General features: G+C 36.4%; 1 protein-coding gene across 2 annotated transcripts in view; it reads left to right on the forward strand.

Moving 5' to 3' along the window:
- Positions 1-13981, forward strand: part of LOC129880439 (DNA topoisomerase 3-alpha) — a 63402-nt gene extending 49421 nt beyond the window's left edge. Inside the window, exons 19-24 of one of the 2 annotated variants that reach the window (XR_008765388.1) lie at positions 717-795; positions 890-961; positions 7007-7090; positions 11163-11324; positions 11829-12180; positions 12910-13030. Coding sequence is in view for 1 of the 2 variants with exons in the window: in XM_055954474.1 (XP_055810449.1) it covers positions 717-795; positions 890-961; positions 7007-7090; positions 11163-11324; positions 12910-13030; positions 13512-13734 (741 nt within the window). In the remaining variant the exon portion in view is untranslated. Of the gene's footprint in view, positions 1-716; positions 796-889; positions 962-7006; positions 7091-11162; positions 11325-11828; positions 12181-12909; positions 13031-13511 lie in introns of those variants that run through there. The other variant, XM_055954474.1, reaches the window with a different exon arrangement.
- The last annotated feature ends 6181 nt before the right edge of the window (positions 13982-20162 follow it).

The following is a 20162-nucleotide window of genomic DNA, read 5'->3' on the forward strand; positions in this document are numbered from 1 at the left end:
CATAATTACCAATGTGCCAAACAATTACAGAAAATTGGCTAGGACTGGCTGGATATCCCGAAACTTCGCCGAAAAGTGACTGATAGTTTTTGACAAAGGGTCTCGATGACCGAAACTGAGAGGAAATTGGATGGATAGAGTCAGGATAAAGAGGCAATACTCACAGAAGAAGAATCTTGCTGGAAGGTGGCAGGAAATGTACTCGGAGTATGAATTGTCACACTGCCAGATACTGGAGATCTGTTGGTGCGTGGAGGCACGTCAGACATCTTTTTCAGCTGAGTTTTGGTCTTCTATTGGTGACATTGGTTTTTTCCCAACACCACCAAAAGACAATTATTCGGACAGCCTTTGCGATCATTGAAAAATGTGCAATGGTGATCTTTTTTCTCTTGATGTCGCTAGTGATTGCACAAGTATTTTAGCACAAGCGCTCTAATTCCATGTGAAATGATAGAACAAGGAGGAGAAAACTGAAGTTGATTATTCCCTCAATCACCTTGGTTTAAATAGTAATTGTGCAAGTGTTAATATTTTAGCTACCTAATAACAGGAATGAATTAATCTAATTTCTTCTAACAGTCCCTAATTGCTACGGTGCCATTACAATATTCTCAACACTTCCCATTCTAAATGTCGAGATTCTATACACATGATATGTTAAGATTATCTGGTGATTTTATTATATTTTGATATGATTTGATTGATTCATACAGTGCAGAAATGTTGTCTGGCTACCTGGGTCTCTCTCAGAAGCTTCTGTTACCGAGAATACGTGCACTAGCTGCAGTCCAGGTTGCTTCTTGGATTATTTTTTTCCTGTACTAGATTGGGTACCCTATCCAATACATCCATAATTTGTTTCCTGATTTCTGAATATGACTTTCAGGACCTGTTTTCAAGATTCAGTTTAAATTTCGACGGCTGGAAATACCGCCAAATTACAGTGTTCAACATTTAGGTACGCTGGAGAATAGGACTGTTTTATGAAAGTCTGTTCTAGTTTGTCTTACTGAGAAACCCTACCCCTTTTAATGTACGGAAAGTTAAATAGTTAAAATTAATTTTTCCTAAAACAAATATGTATAAAGAGTTACAAGGTGTGGTGGCTCTCTTTCTCAATATCTTGTCTTTGGTGTTTGTTAAAATTAACAAGATTCTAGATAGTCTTAATGTAACAACTTGGTAGGTGAAAGTTTGGTAAACTTGGTAGGTGAAAGTTTGGTAAATTTTGACATTTTGACAAAATATGATGTCATGGATGACATCAAGACCAAGAATTTATTCCTATAAATAGGTAGCTCTTGATCCATTTGAAACACACCTCAAAAACATTTCTCTCTTGTCTTCTCATATTCTAAGGCATTTGCAAAATACATTAGAAGAGCAGAGAATTGATAGAGCAATTTTCTTAGTTGTATTTGGGATCTCTCCCCTTTCTTTGTTAATATAAAGATAATTGTTCTCTGGTGGACGTAGGATCATTCTGATTCGAACCACGTTAAATATTGTTGTTCTTTTTTGTTTTTTATATTTTCACATTTTCGCTAACAATTGTTATCAGAGCCAAGGTTCTGTCTGAGTATGCTCTCTGTGGTTGCAGCACAGTCTGAACTTCCACATCAGAAAAGAATTACTTTGGTTTTTTGTATTTCCAAATACTTTGTAGTAGAAGAGGAAGAACAAGTAAAAATGAGTTCCATGAAGTTTAAAATCGATAGATTTAGTGGACGCAACAACTTCAATATCTGGAAAATCCAGATGATGGTGTTACTGCGGAGGGAAGGTTCAATCCACGCTATTGACGGAAAGTACCCGGATAGCACATCGGTTTCCGACAAGGCAAAGATTGAAGGAGATGCATTGAGTGTAATCCAACTATCCCTTGCACCTAACGTGCTCTGTGAAGTGAGTACAAGTACCGAGGAGATAGCCAAACAGTTATGGGATAGGCTAGAAGGGCTTTACCAGGACCGGTCGGTTACAACAAGGATGTTGTTACAATGACGTCTTCACACATTTAAGATGGAGTTAGGTACTTTGTTGCAAAACCATCTAGATGCATTCAATAAACTTGTGATGGACTTATAGATTACCGGAATTAAGAAGGATGAAGAGACGCTTGTATGTGCTTTGCTATTTTCATTGACTTCAAAATATCGTGATATTGAGAATTCAATGATGTATAGCAGGACGCCTATCACTCTTGAGCAAGTGCGGCAAGCACTTAACTCTTGTGATTTGCGAAGGCTTTTTTAAGGGGACAAAGATGATTAAGCTAGTGGGCTCTTTGTAAGAGGTCGTACTAGCCAACAGGGATGGAACAAATCAAAATCTTGTATGAATAAGAAAAATGCGGAGTGTTGGGGCTGCTTTGAACGACCTATGTCAAAGTCCAAAGAAAAGGCGAGTGCATCCATTATTGCGCAGGTACATAATTCTGATGATGAATATGTACTAACAACATCATGCAATAGTGGAGTTTATGACAAGAAATGGGTGTTAGACTCTGGTTGTGCTCTGCATATGATATTCCGAAGAGATTGGTTCAGCAGCTATGAGAAAAGTAGAGGAACTGTAGTAATGGGAAATAATGCAACTTGTAAAATAGTTGGCATTGGTTCAATTCGGGTTCGCTGCCATAATGGAATCGTGAGGACTATTACAGAAGTCCTTCATGTTCCTGATCTGAAGAAGAATTTGATATTCTTGGATACTCTAGATAATCAAGGCTACAAGTACATGAGCGAGGGAGGTACAATGAAGGTGGCTAAAGGTTCTTTAGTCATGCTGAAGGCCAAGCTGGAGGATGGCCTCTACACACTAGCAGGAAGCACCATTGTTGGCTCTGTGAATGCATCTACAGTGTAACAGTTATCTGATGATGACAAGGCAAAATTATGGCACATGAGACTGGGCCATATGAGCTCACGAGGACTGGAGATGTTGAGCAAACACAACCTTTTGAACAGTGAGAAGATCAACACACTTGAATTTTGTGAGCATTGCGTCCTATGGAAGCAGAAGAAGGTCAGTTTCAGCACTGGCAAGTACAAGACAGGAGGAGTGCTAGACTACATCCATTCAGATTTATGGGGTCCCTCTCAGCTTCCATCGAAGGGAGGAAAGAGGTATCTTCTCACATTCATTGACGATTTTTCACGAAAGGTTTGAGTGCGTTTCTTGAAGGCAAAAAGGGATGCTTTTGAAGCATTTGAAGAATGGAAGATTTTGGTTGAGAATCAAATGGAGAGAAAAATCAAGTATCTTCGCACAGATAATGGCTTGGAGTTTTGCAGTGAAGAGTTCAATAATTTCTGCAAGGTTCATGGAATCGCAAGACATAAGACGGTCAGGCACACACCACAACCGAATGGAGTTGTCGAGAGAATGAACGAAACTCTTTCTGAGAAGGCTCGTGGTATGCTCTTACAAGCCAAAATATCCAAACTGTTTTGGGCTGAAGTAGTTCGCACTGCTTCTCATATTGTCAATCGATCTCCAGTATCAACGATTGACTTTAAGACTCCGAATGAGGTATAGTCAGGTGAACCCTCTAACTATTCATACCTGTGAATATTTGGGTGTCCGGCTTATTATCATGTTAATGAAGGAAAGCTTGAACCAAGGGCTAAAAAGACTATATTCGTAGGGTATGTAGATGGAGTAAAAGGGTACAAACTTTTGGTGTTTATCTTTACTCAAAAATTTGTAGTTAGTAGAGATGTTACCTTTGATGAATCGTCTATACTTGTTACCTTGTAGTCTAATTGTGAGAAAATGAGAGAGTTAGAAGGTTTAGGGTCAATTTAGTCCCCAAAATGACCTCACTTTGGTTTAAAACACAAGAAGAGACTAAAATGACCTTAAAATTAGGAAAACGAGCTAAAAACCCTATTGGCAAGATAGCTGGCGCCAACACCCAAACTACTGAGGCTAGTTTCGGGCGCTAGAGTGGCGCTTGGCGCCACTGCAATGCCAGGTCAAAAATTTCTGCAGTGATAGTTTGTCGTAAAATGGTCATAACTTTTGACTTCGAACTCGGAATGAGGCAAACTTGGTGGCGTTGGAAAGAATACTCAAAGACCTTTAATTTGATAGGTCATGGTACACCCAATTCGTTATATTTTAGGAGATATAGTCGTTTGAAGTTGACCTTATTCCAGACTCGTACGAAAACTTAGCCGGTGGAAGTTCTTTGGACTTGGCTTGGTGTTAGATGTCCCTTATGACCCCTAAACACATTAATACATTTCAAATACTTAGGAATTTATCCCAATTCATATATGAAATTAGTAGTCGTCGGGTTCAAGCCTATACGGCTATGAAGAATGGTTCGAGTCTTGACATGAAAATTTTCAAGGCGTTACAATGTCAAAACTGCTTTCTTACACGGTGATCTAGAATAGACAATCTATATGGAACAACCTGAAGGTTTCCTAGCTGAGGGAAAAGAAGATCATATATGCCAACTGAAGAAGTCTTTGTATGGTTTGAAGCAATCCCCTAGATAGTGGTACAAAAGGTTTGATGCATTCATGACTACACATGGATTCTCGAGGAGTGCATTTGATAGCTGTGTGTATCACAAGAAAATGTTTAGTAACTCTATGATTTATTTATTGTTGTATGTTGATGATATGCTTATTGCTGCTAACAACATCATAGAGATAAATATTTTGAAGAAATTGTTAAGCAAGGAATTTGACATGAAGAATTTGGGAGCTGCAAAGAAAATTCTTGGAATGGAGATTTCAAGAGAAGATGGTGTTGTACATCTTTCTCAGAAGAGGTACATCGAAAATGTTCTTGATAGATTTAATATGCCAATCAGCAAGCCAGTAAGTATACCGTTAGCTTCTCATTTTAAGCTTTCAGAGTTACAAACGCCTCAGTCTGGGGATGAGGTGGAGCATATGTCAAAAGTTCCTTATGCTAGCGCAGTTGGTAGCATTATGTATGCTATGGTGTGCATACGTCCAGATATTGCGCAATCTGTAAGTGTGGTAAGTAGGTATATGGCCAATCCAGTTGGTAGCACTAGGTCCATAGCTAATCCAGGAAAAAGGCATTGGGAAGCTGTCAAGTGGATATTGAGATATCTCAAAGGAGCTTCTGATGTTGGCCTAACCTTTTGAAAAAGTGAAGGTATTTCAGTTCTCGGTTATGTGGATTCTGACTATGCAGGGGATCTTGATAGAAGAAGGTCCACAACTGGATACATCTTTACTCTCGTTGGCAGTGTCGTTAGTTGGAAATCAACTTTACAATCGATTGTCGCTTTCTCAATAATAGAGGCAGAATATATGGCAGCAACAGAGGCAGTGAAAGAAGCTATCTGGTTGAAAGGTTTGGTGGCAGAATTGAGTTTGGTTCAGCTTTAATTAACTCTAAGATGTGATAGTCAAAGTGTTATTCATTTGATTAAAAATCAAAGATTTCATGAGCGCACCAAACATATTGATGTCAGATTCCATCTCATTCGAGATGTCGTTGAAGAGGGAGTAATCAAGGTCGAGAAGGTTATCACAGACGATAACGCTACAGACATGTTGACCAAGATAGTCCCTCTTGCCAAGTTTTCACACTGCAAGGACTTGGCGGGAGTATGCATCAACTGATGCAAACTCTGGGAGAACATCTGCTAGGTGGAGCTTGTGTGTTCAACAATGGTTTGATTCTTCTTGTTTCTTACAACGGGATTGCCTAATAAGCTTAGAATTTTGGCCGGAGTTGTTCATACGCATGCTCGGAACGCAAACCATGGTGGAGATTGAAAGAGTTGAGGTTGAAGACACAATCAAAAGTTGCTGAAAGAAAGTTGAAAATGGAGAATCTTGCCAAGATGGAGATTTGTTAAAATTGACAAGATTCTAGATAGTCTTAATGTAGCAACTTGGTAGGTCAAAGTTAGGTGAAAGTTTGGTAAACTTTGACATCTTGACAAAATGTGATGTCATGGATGACATTAAGAGCAAGAATTTATTCCTATAAATAGGTAGCTTTTGATTCATTTGAAACACACCTCAAAAATATTTCTCTCTTCTCTTCTCATATTCTAAGGCATTTGCAAAATACATTAGAAAAGTAGAGAATTGATAGAGCAATTCTCTTAGTTGTATTTGGGATCTCTCCCCTTTCTTTGTTAATATAAAGGCAGTTGTTCTCTGGTGGACGTAGGATCATTCTGATTCGAACCACGTTAAATATTGTTGTTCTTCCTTGTTCTTTATATTTTTCACATTGCCGCTAACAGTGTTTTATCTTCTGACTTCATTTCTAATTATTTAACAAAACTAATCTTTTCTTTATGTTGAACATATATTTTGTGAACTCTCAAATACTAATGGTGAAGTCTGAATGATGAATATGCTCCAAGATAATGTACCGAATGGAATTCAAAGTCATTCCATATTGATTTATTAAACATGAGAGTCTGCATGTTCAATATACAATTATTTGCAATCCACCTTTTCTTTTCTAGGTGCAACATTTGCAATAAACTGTTAAAAGTTGTTGGTCAAATATTTTCCAAGTTGAATACTTTTACAGTTTGGTGGTCGAGGTGGCAGGACTTCAGATTGGGTAGTGCCAGCAAGGGAGATGTGGAGGCATTACCAAAATGAACTTTTTTTTTTTTACTTTCCAAGAGCTACACAAAATTGGATGATACTACTGTGCGTCATTACTGACAACACAACTGAGTTAGACATTATTAATTTCACCAATCAAACTGGAAATATTTCTTGGTGCTACGATATAAGATTGTGTTTCTTTTCAATCGTACAAAGGGAGGGTAAACTAAAAATAGGAGAGGAGACTTTGACAGACGAGTAAATTGTCAGATGCTGCAAGGAATTATCTTTTAGCATAGAAGTAATACAATGTCTTCAAAATAATATTGCCATTTCTAGTTGTTTAACTTATTTAAGTGCATCAACGCAATTTATTGTTGCCTGTAGATAATGCAGTAATATAACCGTGAATGGTGTATATATCTTGTCAGGTTGCATTGGTGGCTGTGATGATATTCTTAGGCAGCTTGTAGAAATTTGCGGAACTGGTTCTCGCAATAGTTCCAACACTTCAGGTATGTAAGGAACACCTGTCTAGTGCTTTTTTTGCTTTAATGTAATTTCATGTCCAACTTCGATAGTTTGCATTTCTTTGAAGCAGTACCTAAGTTCCATAAAACAATGGTTTGTTTTCTAAAAGAGAACATGCATTTTCTTTTCTTCCAAAAAATAGTTGGAAATCAAAATGGAAAAAGTGAACTCGTTTTTCTTGGAAGAAAAAAGAAACTCGAATTGCGGTGTTCTATTTGTTGAAAATGGACCAGTCTATGCAAAAGCTGAAATCCCTTTGCATTATTGCCCCAAGTGAATTATTGTCTAGATTGATTGTTTCCCCTTCAATCGATAAATGTTTTATTTGTGAATACGAGTAGTAGTAGTCAAGTCATCTGGTCGGTTTTAGTCTAATGAATTCACCCTTATGAAAACTTTTAAAAATCTTTTAGTGGTTATGTGATAGATTTTGTTTCAAAAAGTAAACCCAAAGTAATTGATGGAAAAAAAACCCTAAAATCAGTTTCTCTCTGGACCAAATCCAAACTCACTATTGTTTCTTAGAGAAAGACCATAAACAAAACGAAGGCATACCCAAATGCCCTAAAAGTTAGATACCTTTCAGTTTCTATCAAATTAATACTATGAATTTTTTGCATTTGAGGTTTCGGTAATTTGTTGTCACGTGACCAGGAGGTCACGGGTTTAAGCCTTGGAAACAACCTCTGGCAAAAATGCAAGGTAAGACTGCGTACAATAGACCCTTGTGGTCGGCCTCTTCCTCGGACCCTGCGCATAGCGGGAGCTTAGTGCACCGGGCTGCCCCTTTGAGGTTTCGGTAATTTCATTCATAAGTATTGAGCTTGTCTTACTGAACAAAACATTGGACGAATTTCATGTAGTGTTGCTCAAAGAAACTATGCTATATGTACAATGTAGAGAATATGGTAACTAGATCTAGAAATCCCTACAAATCAACTATACTATCATATACAAGGTAATGTAGTGCTGTAAACCTTAAAATACACAAGTTAATGTACACCTATAATGATTCTCTAATACTCTCTCACCAAGGTGGAGCATAAATTCTAGTCATGCCAGCTTGTTACAAGGATATTCTGCCAGGTTTCCGTGTAGACTTTTGTGAATATATCATCCAATTGCTCTCCTGACTTTACATAGCTAGTGGTAATCACTTGACTTAACCAATTTTGTAACAATGTCTCTTTGACAAAGTGACATTCAATTTCAATATGTTAGTCCTCTCGTGAAAACCGGATTTGATGCAATATGAAGGGCCATTTGATTAACACATACAAGTTTCTATGATTGATTTCTGTAAATTTTAAATCTTTGAGCAACTGTTTGATCCAAACTAGCTCACAAGTTGCTACCGTCATTACTCGATATTCTGCACTAGATCGAGCAACCACATTTTTAAAAACTTTTTTTAGGAAACCAAATGACCTCCTATTAAAATACAATATCCAGATGTAAAACGTCTATCAGAAGGTGATCCTGCCTAATCAACATTTTTATATCCAAAAATCTTCTCATGGCCTCAATCCGCGAAAAGTAGTCAAGAATGCAGTCAGCTGAATGCCAATTACTCTCCAGGGAGAATCCATAAACTAATAAATGTCAGGTCCAGTCATTGTGAGATAATTCCACGTACCAATCAATCTTTGTTGTGGAACTTGGGCCTAACTTAACCCCAAAAGACTAGCTTAAGAGGTGACAAATGCCCGAGCCATATTAAAGATATCGCTCATCCCTCAAAGGGCCGATGTGGGAGTCTTCGAACTCCCCATCCCGTCCAGTGCTGGACATATGGTGCGTGCGCAATTTAGGATGGGGGCCCAACATCAGAAATGAGAATTGTGATGAGTCTTGCTCTGATACCATGTGAGAAATAAAGGAGAAAAGTATTATAGAATTGCGTTGAGTACATTATTACACCGACACTGAGCCCTATTGTAGACAGTACATTATAATTCTTTTCCATCTAGGAGACTATATACAATCCTATTTCTATTCCTATTCTAACCAAGCTTTTGGAGAACGAATTATGAATATACTGGAGGTGGTCATTCTTTTACTGGCAGTAATGCCATCTCCAGATGTAGACATATTAGAAGTTTATTACATAAATTAGGATAGAGAGAGTATAAGCATTACGTTAATGATGACGTCCATACTTGGACTTGCATTCCTTGTACAGTTCAAGTTGACTTCTTGTGACTCTTTAAACACCATAGGCTTCATAGGTAATAGTCACTTGGTTGGGAAGAGTATATTGTAAGGAACCCGAAACATGACTTGCTTGGGAAGATATGCTACTAGCCATGGCCGAAGCATGATTTTTGTGGAGGAGGTTCAAAATATAAAAAAAATAAGTACGAAAAGATTGCATGATGATAAATGGGGCCGGGCAGCGAAGGACAAAACTAACTTCAACTTGCCCAAATTTAAACTCACCTTGTCACGTCTCTTTTAACATTTCTTCCTACTTTTTTCATGCTCCATCAACCCTTTTTAATTTTTTTTTGTGCTTTCTAAATAAGGGTAATTTTGAAAAATAATAATAATTAATACCTTCTTGATTTCTTACTAAATTACTTATTTTGGAACTCATTTAAAAAAGTAGAAAATCACTTACAAGAGAATGGAGGGAGTAGAAAATCATTTGAATTGATAGATTTTTATTTTTTTTGAATTGAATGGTATTAGTTTTTGAATTTGATTTTAAAAAGATAAACTAAATAAACTCACCAATTTTAAGAAAAGGATAAAAATAAATATCATAATGTAACTATATGGTTATGATATTCTTTATGTTATTCAAACCTATTTGCTACACGTGACTCATTTCCATTTATTTTATAAACTTTTGTTATTGGGAACATTGTGTAGAGAAATAAAATTACTGTTGAAGTACTCTTTTTTTTTGAATAAAGGTAACGTATTACAGTTGAAGTATTATTATGACAGTTAAATTTAATGTGTTTAAACAAATAAAAAAAATATTAATTAAGCATAAAAGGAAGGACAATAGAAACAAGTAATGAGCCTTACTTCTAGTGATGGAAAGAAATCTGGAAAATGGTGCTTTAATGGCTGAAAGTTGTGGGCAACGACCAAACCAAAAAAAAAGAGAAAAAAGTACTGCAGTGACCAAGAACTGGAACCAGTCAACCAGCGACCTTGGGGAAATTTTGAACCCCCTTGACCATCGAACCAGCTTCTAAGTCGTGTCAAAGAAATTCAATACATAGTATATATACCTAACAATCAAATTTGACCTTATATAGAGTGTAAGTGAACGAAGTTTGGATGAAACCCTTCCGCCCTTGGCTACCGGTCATAGGTACGAGTAGGATCTTTTGTATAGAGATGTACATCATCCAATCATCACAAGTCACAACAATCAATACAACTTATTTTAGTTTCATTGAAATTCTTTTAAGCTTTCTTTACAAGTTTCTTACAACTTTCCATAAACATCTTATTAGACTAAATGCTGGCCATAATTAGGTTCTCTTACACAAAAGTTACCAAGTCAAAAAGGTAAATTAGGTACAAAGCTTCTTTACATGACTTTCAAACTACTATACTTTCAAGAAGTAAAACTAGAAACCCCATAGTCATGATATATAACAACAAGAATAAGGATTAAAAGAATTCATAAACTTACTTTGAATATAATAGTTTGAAAGAATAATGTTCTTCGTTCTTCACAAAAGCAAGAAACTAGAGAGAGAAATATTGGAACTAGAACTTGTCCAAAAACTCGTACAAACTAACTACCAAAGCTGTCCTCAACATTAATCATTTGACTCTCATTTAGAAACTTTTTGTTGGCTGTTTTGGCTGCCACCAGCTAACCAACTAAAACTTTCAGCCAACATGTTTTTGAGCATTCTATTATTTTTCCATTTAACGATTTAGTTAGGAAAAACTGGTGACTGCATAATAATCAAACAATCTGAGACTTTTGGTATGAATATCATGATTGTTTTGTTGCTGTAGGAACTTCATTCCTGAGTTAAATACTTGTCTCCTTAGGACTGACTGTAGCTGGCCTTCTTTTGCCAGGTAGAGGACAAGGAAACCCTACAGCATCCAGCAGTGCACAAAGAGGCAATTCCAGAGCACAAAGTTCTTGTGCATACTGCAGGCAAACAGGGCATTTGTCAAATGATTGTCCTTCACAGGCTTCTCGTGGTCGCACTGCTTGGTCTCAGGAAGTTGACAATGGTTTGGTGCTCTTCTGTTACCTTATCTGTATATCTTGTGTACAACAGTGTTTTGGACGGCGAAAGGCGACAATGGCCTGCCTCGCCAGGCGGCGAGGCGAGCGGCGAGGCGCTCGCCTTTTTGAATTGAGGCGCCAATTAATTCCAAATTCTTAAAATATTTAATTGCATAGATAAATATCTAAAATCTCAATAGCAATAACATATATTAGCAAATATTTCAATTCAAAAACTAATAGTAGATACTAAATTCTATTCAATAATTCATAAGACAATTGACAAACAATACTAGAACTCTAAAAGTCTATTCTTCTTCAAGATCATCAAAATTAGTATAAAACTAAATTGATTATGACAAAAATAAATATAGAAGAATTAAATTATTTGTTAAAAAATAACTATTTATGGACAAATAAATACTATGTTAATTAGTATAAAACTAAATTGATTATGACAGAAATAAATATAGAAGAATAAAATTTTCTTTAAAAAAAAATATTGGCAGATTGCTCATTGCAGTCACAGTCAATGACTCACAACTCAGTAGCTCTAAAGTCCAAAAATATAAAAACAGCACTAGAAAAACAGAGCACTCTGCTGACTGCTGAGTTGACTGAAGAAGAGAGGAACTAAAGAACAGAAGAAGAAGAAGAAAGAAGAAGAAGAAGAAGAAGAGAAGAGAAAAAAAAAGAACTAAAGATGAAGACTGAAACGTACCTGTTAAGAGTTGAGACTTGAGCAGTTGAAGAAGAAAGAAGAAACAAGAACTGGAGAAAGTCGCGACTTGTGAGAACTGCAAACGAGAGAAAAGGATCGTGGCTGTCTCGTGCAGGAGAGAATAGAGTGCAGGACTGCAGGTTTGTCAAAATAACCAAAAAACCCTAATATTTTCTTTTAATTATTAAATCAGTTCGTTTTTTTAAAAAAATACAAATGGCGCGCCTTTCTTGCCTCGCCACGCCTGGTCGCCTCTCGCAATTCTTTCGCCTTGCGTCGCCCATTGGATCTCGCCTCGCCACGCAGAGAAAAGGCAACAAGCCATTGCCTCGCCTCGCCTTGTCGCCTTTGGCGAGAGGCGAGCGCCTTTCAGAACACTGGTATACAATGACCAACACGTCCTGCAACTTTCCCACCCTCCTTCTGTAGCCGTAGTTGAATTTTGGAATGAAGCAAAAGTTACCTTTGGCCACCATATTGGTCTCTGTGTATGAGATAGCCGTGCAATTTGGGTTATCTAGCTGCTTATATCCCGTACCAACCTGAGAATGTTCTCCAGTTAAATTTACTCTCTAGCCTTTCCACTTCTCACCCTATCAATTAGAGTATTGTTAAAGCAACTAAAGAACACATGAAGTGATACTGTGAAATAGAATTCAAAATGTGAAAAATATTGTTCTGTGATGTGGTATAGTATTTGTTCCTCTCTGTTGTTAATCAAACATTGTTGATGCCTTCGTATTAAGCAAAACAGACGCACATTCAGTGATGCATTCTCTTGAGAAAGCCATGAGCATTACATGCAACACCTTATGTTGAATATTACGATCCTTGAATAACTTTATAGCTGATCCCTTCTGACAATGCAGGAGAATCTTCAATCCCTTGTAATTCATGTGGAGCGCCTTGCATTTTGCGCACTGCCAATACTGCCAACAACAGGGGAAGAAAGTTCTTTTCATGTCAATCACAGGAGTGCAACTTTTTTGTGTAGGGAAAACTAAATTTCAACATGAGTCTTTATATTTATACATAGTTTACACCTGCAAACTTGCTTTATGTAAATCTTGTCTATCTTTTTGTACCTCTTCTCTCCAATTCTTGATTATAATATGATCCATGACCTATCATGATGCAACTCTGTAAACCCTGAGAACTAATTCGGTTCTTCACCAAAAAGCTGCCTCAGACGTGTCATAGTAGACAATAACACATTCTGTTCGGCCAATCTGTAAAACACTGTCAGTCTTATCTCACTTAAATAGCTACGCTCATTTGCAAATAGAAATCACATCATTATACTGCTATAAACTCTTTTATGTATTGGGGGTAATTGCTATTCAAAAGGACGAAAAAATTGAATTGCTGACATCCGTACTTCATTATAATTGCTCAGACCTCTGTATTACTCGGTTCTTGATAACGTCAAAGTTGTTTGTTTAGTTGATACACTTTTTTTGCTGTATAACAGATGGGAAGATAACCTCAATGGAGGAAGAGTAGAACGTGCAAATACTTCTGCATCTACTAGCAGCGGAAGAGGTGGCCGTGGCCGTGGCCGCGGCCGTGGCCAGGGTGGTGGGCATTCCAGTAGTGTGTCATTTGTGTCGGCAACAGGTGAACCAATAACTGGGAGATGTTTCATCTGTGGTGATCCAGGTCATTTTGCTAACGTTTGCCCACGGCGTGGTTGATGAATTTTGAATTCTCTTGCATTAAAGGTGTTTGCTTTGAATGGACAACTCTTTAACTCCCAGAAGTAGATTTTTTTTATGGTACCATTATGTGATCTTGGTCATTGCAATGTGCCTGGCGAGGGAGATGCACTCACTCACTCACATGGTCACTCACTCTAATTGATGGTCTCTTCTAAATAGGATGTGAACATAATGCCTATTTCGGTGTATATAGCAGTCTTGTGATGCTCCTTTACTTTGTTCAGTAGTTTTTTATTGTGTGTGTATAGAGAGATTTTCTTGGAGTGAGATGGTAAGCTTGGCCTCAAGGACTGATACGTCATCTTAGTACCTCCTAATTTACCTATGAACCTTTGACCATTGAACGCACTCTTGGGGTCTAGCACTTGCAGTTCTAGTTGTGGCAAGTTACCTGAGGAACATGTATAGCTTCCATTGAGATTTACTAAAAAGATCCTTCATGAAGTTCTAAAAACCATCGTAAAACGAATAGAGTTTGTTGAACTGTTTGAAAGAGCTTTAGGTTCCAATTCTTACTAGCAAAACTGAATAGAGTTTGTTTTTTGTTGTCCTTTTCTTTTGTATACTTGTTACTTTTGAAGAAATACGACTACATCCACTGTTCAGAGCATTTATATCTTTCCGTCTCGAGCCGGCGTGCAAATAGAAAATCAATCTTTTTCCTTATAAAGAAGATGGGATAATTACATAAGAGAGCAAACTTCAGCCCTCTAATTACCCTTTATAGAGAAGGTTCTAAAAATGACCAAACATGGTTATACTTTGGTTTTATAGTACTCAAAATATAATTATGTTTGGTAATTTTTTGGAACTATATTATAGTTACTAATGGTAATTATGATTCAAACTATAAATGGTTATTTATGGAATTTTCTCTAAAAATAAGTAGGTAAGTTCAAATCTAAGTGAGCTAATCTGGTAACTATGATTCAAACTACTACGTTTTGTGTACTCACACTACGAGTACATGGCAAATGCATCCAGATTCTTTACCGGTTTACTACTTTCACCAGCCACAAAATTTTGAATGTCGTATTACCAAACATTCCATAATTTCCCCATCATTAGTTCACACAATTATTATTTACTAAGCTTTCAGTATGTGTGTTGCATAAAAGGGCAGTCCGGTGCACTAAAGCTTTCGCTATGCACAGGATTCAGAGAAGGGCTCGATCACAAAGGTCTATTGTACGCAGTTTTACCTTACATTTCTGCCAAAGACTGTTTCCAAGGTTTGAACCCGTGACTTCTTAGTCACATGATAACAATTTTACCAGTTACTCCAAGGCTTCCCTTCGTGTGTTGCATGTTATATTGAATTATGTATTATAAAAAATTATGCATAAAAAATAAAAATCAGGGGAGGGTAGAGGGAGAAGTTGGCTAAAGATTAGGTTGAATCCAATAGATTTGGTTTAAACTCTATAGTTATTATAGCCTAATAACTTGAAAAATTAGAACCTTTGATTTTGCCTTTAATCTCATTAATTAGACTGCTTTACTCTTATCGTTTTGACGTGATCTATTTCATCCAATTTTTAAGCCATTATCATTCAATATCTATGTAGCAACTTCCTTAAACTAAATTATAGAAAGTGTAATGAACAAATTCAAGCAGAAGTAGACTTATAAGTGGTTTTTTTCGAAAAATATATCGCAAAGGATTTAGACGGAAAGTGTCACGATTCAAAAATTGAGGTTATGATGGCACACTCCAAATTTAACTTGGTGTGTAAGCCGAAGAAATTAACACAAGAACTATCTCAAATGTTGTGGTAAAGAAGGAAAAATTGTCGTACAAGACTTCTAGAACAAAGTTAGTCCATAAATGAAGAAAAACTGAGATACAATGACAATTTTTTTAAACTTGGTATCATAAGCATTAAAGAGCATTCTAATACAATATCTGAATTTGAAATTCAACACTTGTTTTTGAAATATACATAAAGACATAAATGAAAGATGAAGCTTGAATGATGACTTGAACGAGGATCTCACCACAGCTTCGAAAGATGAAGCTTGAATGATGACTTGAACGAGGATCTCACCACAACTTCGAAGTTCAAATATTGCATGATCAATTTAGTACCACTCATACTAAGAGCTGCAATAAAAGGCTACAAAAGTAGGAGTGAGTACGATCCACTTGTACTCAGTAGGTCAGGCCCACTGAGTAAAGTCGACTACCAAAATTTATAAAATAAACTACGAATTGCTTCCACCCGCATACAAAAAATTCCAACATCAGTATCAGTGTTGCAATTGGATATATGAATGATACGAGTAGAGCAAACAATTAATCCTACATACAGAATCCTGAATAAGGAAGCTAATTACATCGACAAACATGACAACCAAATGTAATGCAATTCAATGCAGTGATGTAAAATGGTGATATGGTGGGACAAGGCCGTAACACAACCGTCGTATACACCCTGTTGAGGTAAAGCTTCCAAGATAAGGATCCATGGGGGACTCGCAGTTCATATACCACATATCTCATAATCTCAATATCTCATCCACTTGCCACCTAACTCGTGGATAAGGATGTTATAAAGTGTTTCATTTTCTTTCTCAAAAGTAGTACTTCCACATTTTTTAGATTTCTATGAACAATAATATATGATGAGTGAGATGAATTCTCACAACAAATCCAATTTGAAGATACAATCAATTTCAATGGATACATAATAAGAGCCTAAATCCCCAAATCTCGATGAATCATGATATACGCACTTGTGCACCAAAAATAGTGGAAGAAAATCATTTGAAAGATGTATATATAATTTAAAAGATGTCTAAATCAATTGAAAGATGTTTAAATCATTTTAAAAAGTGATAAAATCAGCTCAAATTCCTATCTAGGGCATTTCAAGTAAAACAGGTAATTTTCTTTAAAAATAAAATTATCACGATCCAAGTGAACTAGTTTGGTACTTGTCATGATCCAAAATCCAACATGATGACACTTGCCTTATCCCACCAAGACAAGTCATCATAAAATCCAACTAAGAGATAAATGCGAAAGTAAAAGAGAAGAAAAGACTAATACATCATAAATAACGCGGATAACATAGCATAACTCAAATACATTCCCAAAACCTGGTGTCACTGATCACGTGTACAAGCCTATGAGTATTACATTAGATTCAAAAAAAACAAGTATAAATGTCTTTGTTTCTAGAATAGAATAAGAACATAATAAAAGAGTCTGTCGAGATGACAAGTAGCTACCTCACAAACTCTCCAACTATAGCCTCAGACGTAAAAGAGAAGAAGAAATAATCACGATGATTCGGGCTCAAAAACTACACAAGTATAGAAAGCAAGGGTGAGTACGAAAAAACAACAGTACTCAACAAGCAAAAAATAACTCTAGATAAAGACATATCGAATACTAGTACTCCATCACTGGCCATTCGAACCTCCTCAAATACAACTTGCGTACAAGTCAGCCCAATCTAACATTTCTCACTCCATAACGACAATTCACATATAGAACATCACAACTTACACTCCAACACGCACATATGAATATATAAGCATCATCATAGTTTTCCCTCAGTCGACAATCGTAATCCACATCACCAATCATGAATATTAGAATACAAAGATATAGTGCAATGTCATATAAAGTCACTAGTTTTTGGGAACGTGCTTTGCACGTTTGTCCCTTATTATTATAAAGTTTCTATATATTTAGAAAATTGAGTTATAAAATAGAAAATTTTGAAATAAACAATATTAATTTACATTTTATTCATTAAAAATTATAAAAATGAAACGTGACATTTGCTATCAAACAAGAAATATGTAAAATTAATTGAGATAATATAGTCTCTCATGGTATGAATATGTCGATGAATTCCTGATAGAAAAATTAATAAATGCATGTAAAATCTTTAATGAAATTAACAAAGGCATGAGACAAATTTAGAAGGGGTAACAACAAACAAATTTGTATACAAAATCTCTATTTTTAATATGAATAAATTTTATTATAAAAATATATACTGTCAAAACAATAAATCTCAATTACATATTGTACATACTACAACAAAAAGCTCCTAAAATTTCAACCAAACAAATGGTTGTATTTTTTTAAAAAGCACCTGACCATCGAAGTTTAAATATAACATGACAAGATTGTGTTGGCTCGAACTAGCACTAACTTGGAAGAACAACAATGACTTGTGATGAGTTTACTGTTCTACAATCAAGTATAGAAGAAAAAAAATTCGAATCACATGTAATAATTAACAGCTAAGGAATGTGACTGGTAGTAATTACAAGATAGTGGATGGAAAGATGTTATATCTTTATAGTAGAGAAGAAGAAGAACACATTAAGAAACAAAATTCTTAAAAAGAAGAATGGAAATAATTTGATATAGAAGTGACTTGAAGATACATTCTTCATAGTGCATTTTACAGTCTGTCAAAGTATATGAAAAGTTTTATCAACTGCCGGAAGCTAAAGGAGTAAAAATCATCTATAAAGAAGCCTAAAGGACCTAGGCATAAAAGCTGAGAATTTCAATGGGTCAACATTTACATTAATTGATAATTAATATAATATAATATAATATTAAATGTTTTAATTTATTGTAGGGGAAAAATAATAATCCTACTTTGAGGTTAGGATCTTCCCACTTTTAGTAATATATGATGCATGTCTGTCCCAATGATACACACCCACTGAAACTCAGTCTAGAACCCATGGAGGACATATCAGTCCCTACACCTACTACAATGCATGACACGATCCCTGTCTCCTCTCGATATGAGCTAACCACAGCGCGTAACAAGTCCCTTTTTTCTCTCATTCTCACAAATCATCATCATCACAACATTGGTAGAGCATCAATGTAGGTAGATATGTGCAAATACTCAACGAAAGGAATGCAAGTGAGAGGAACAAACTTTCACAGTCACAACCCAATACAGATAATCTCAACACAACATTATGAACAAGTTGATACAATCACTCGAACCATTCAAGGTAATCTTATATCACAAAACCAACAAATTCCTTCTTTTAGCCCACTTTTACCATCATTAGAATTCATTCAACAATTATCAAAGCATGAGATATATGAAACCCTTCGCCAATCCCTATTACTTCCAAGCATACATGGCATACAAGGTTCAATAAACTAGCAAAGAGTTAAGAGGTCCACTTGCCTCAAACACACAATCAATCTACCCGCTACTTGAGCTTTCCCTCTTTGATGTGTCTTCAAATCAACACAATCTATTCAAATATGGAAACACAATAGAAATTCGAAACCAACAACTTTAATGACCTTCTAGGTCATTTCCTCCATTTTTGATCATTTCAGCATTTAGATCTTTCTTGTAGCGATTCCAAGTCATTTATTACTTGTTGGGACTAACAGTTCTATCGCCTGGTCGTTCGTTTGTGTTTTATTCATGTTTCCTTGTTTTGGAGCTCTTAGAGTTTGAACAGTTGGCTTTGGCCAAAACTCTGAGAAAACAACCTTAGAATGAAATTTTGATGGTTCCATCAGCTCCGAAATGGTCATTTTATGCTAGTAGTATGTTTGGCTTGAGTCTCGAGTCTTTCGGTGCGAGTTTGAGACATTAGGCGTTTTAGACTTTAAGCTTTAATCTAATTTTTACTTTGGTCATCATTCTTGGTAAATGTGCTCGGATAGAAATTGTTTCAGCGTGGTTAGCTCTGAAATATCGATTTTGGTCCAAAACGACCTTTCATGTGGTTTTCGAGGCTTTCGATCTTATTCCTAGTCTCCTTGTGAATTTTAGCTTAAAATGGCGCTTGGGTGTGGGACCCTTATTTTTTGAGATGACCTTAGATGGAAATTACGAGTAGACCATTTAGTCCAGAATGTTGAATTTGGTAGGATAGCATATTTCTTTTGCACGCATGGGGTTCCAAATGAACTTCGAGCACCCCATTGGAGATTTTGGAATTGGCCAAAACTTGCTATTGTAGCAGCTGTTGGTGCCAGTGCTTTTCTTCATCGCGATCGGATTGAAGCCTCCGCAATCGCAGAGGAGCACTCAGCTTAGCCATCGCGATCACAACTGGCTTCTAGTGAGGTTGACCAAGTTGATCATAAATATCGCGAGGTTTGACCACCGTGATCATTATGGTCATTTATCAAGCTCCAGCTCCCACGATTGCGAATATTATTTTGACTAGTCTTTTAAATAAAACTAGTCATGCATCAACCCGACTCCATTAAGTATTTTTGTGATTTTGGCAGTTAGAAAGCTCTAAATTGAGTTGTTTGTGTGGATCGTGGCTATGTTGTGGAGTGTTCGGGGGACTTCAGAAGTTGTCGTACTGAGGTAATTTCATGCCCGAAGGGACTGCCCTCTCTCTTTCTTTAGAACTTTAATAGTGAATTATTGCATGGG

This window comes from Solanum dulcamara, chromosome 2 (assembly GCF_947179165.1).
Source record: "Solanum dulcamara chromosome 2, daSolDulc1.2, whole genome shotgun sequence".
Classification (NCBI taxonomy): Eukaryota; Viridiplantae; Streptophyta; class Magnoliopsida; order Solanales; family Solanaceae; genus Solanum; species Solanum dulcamara.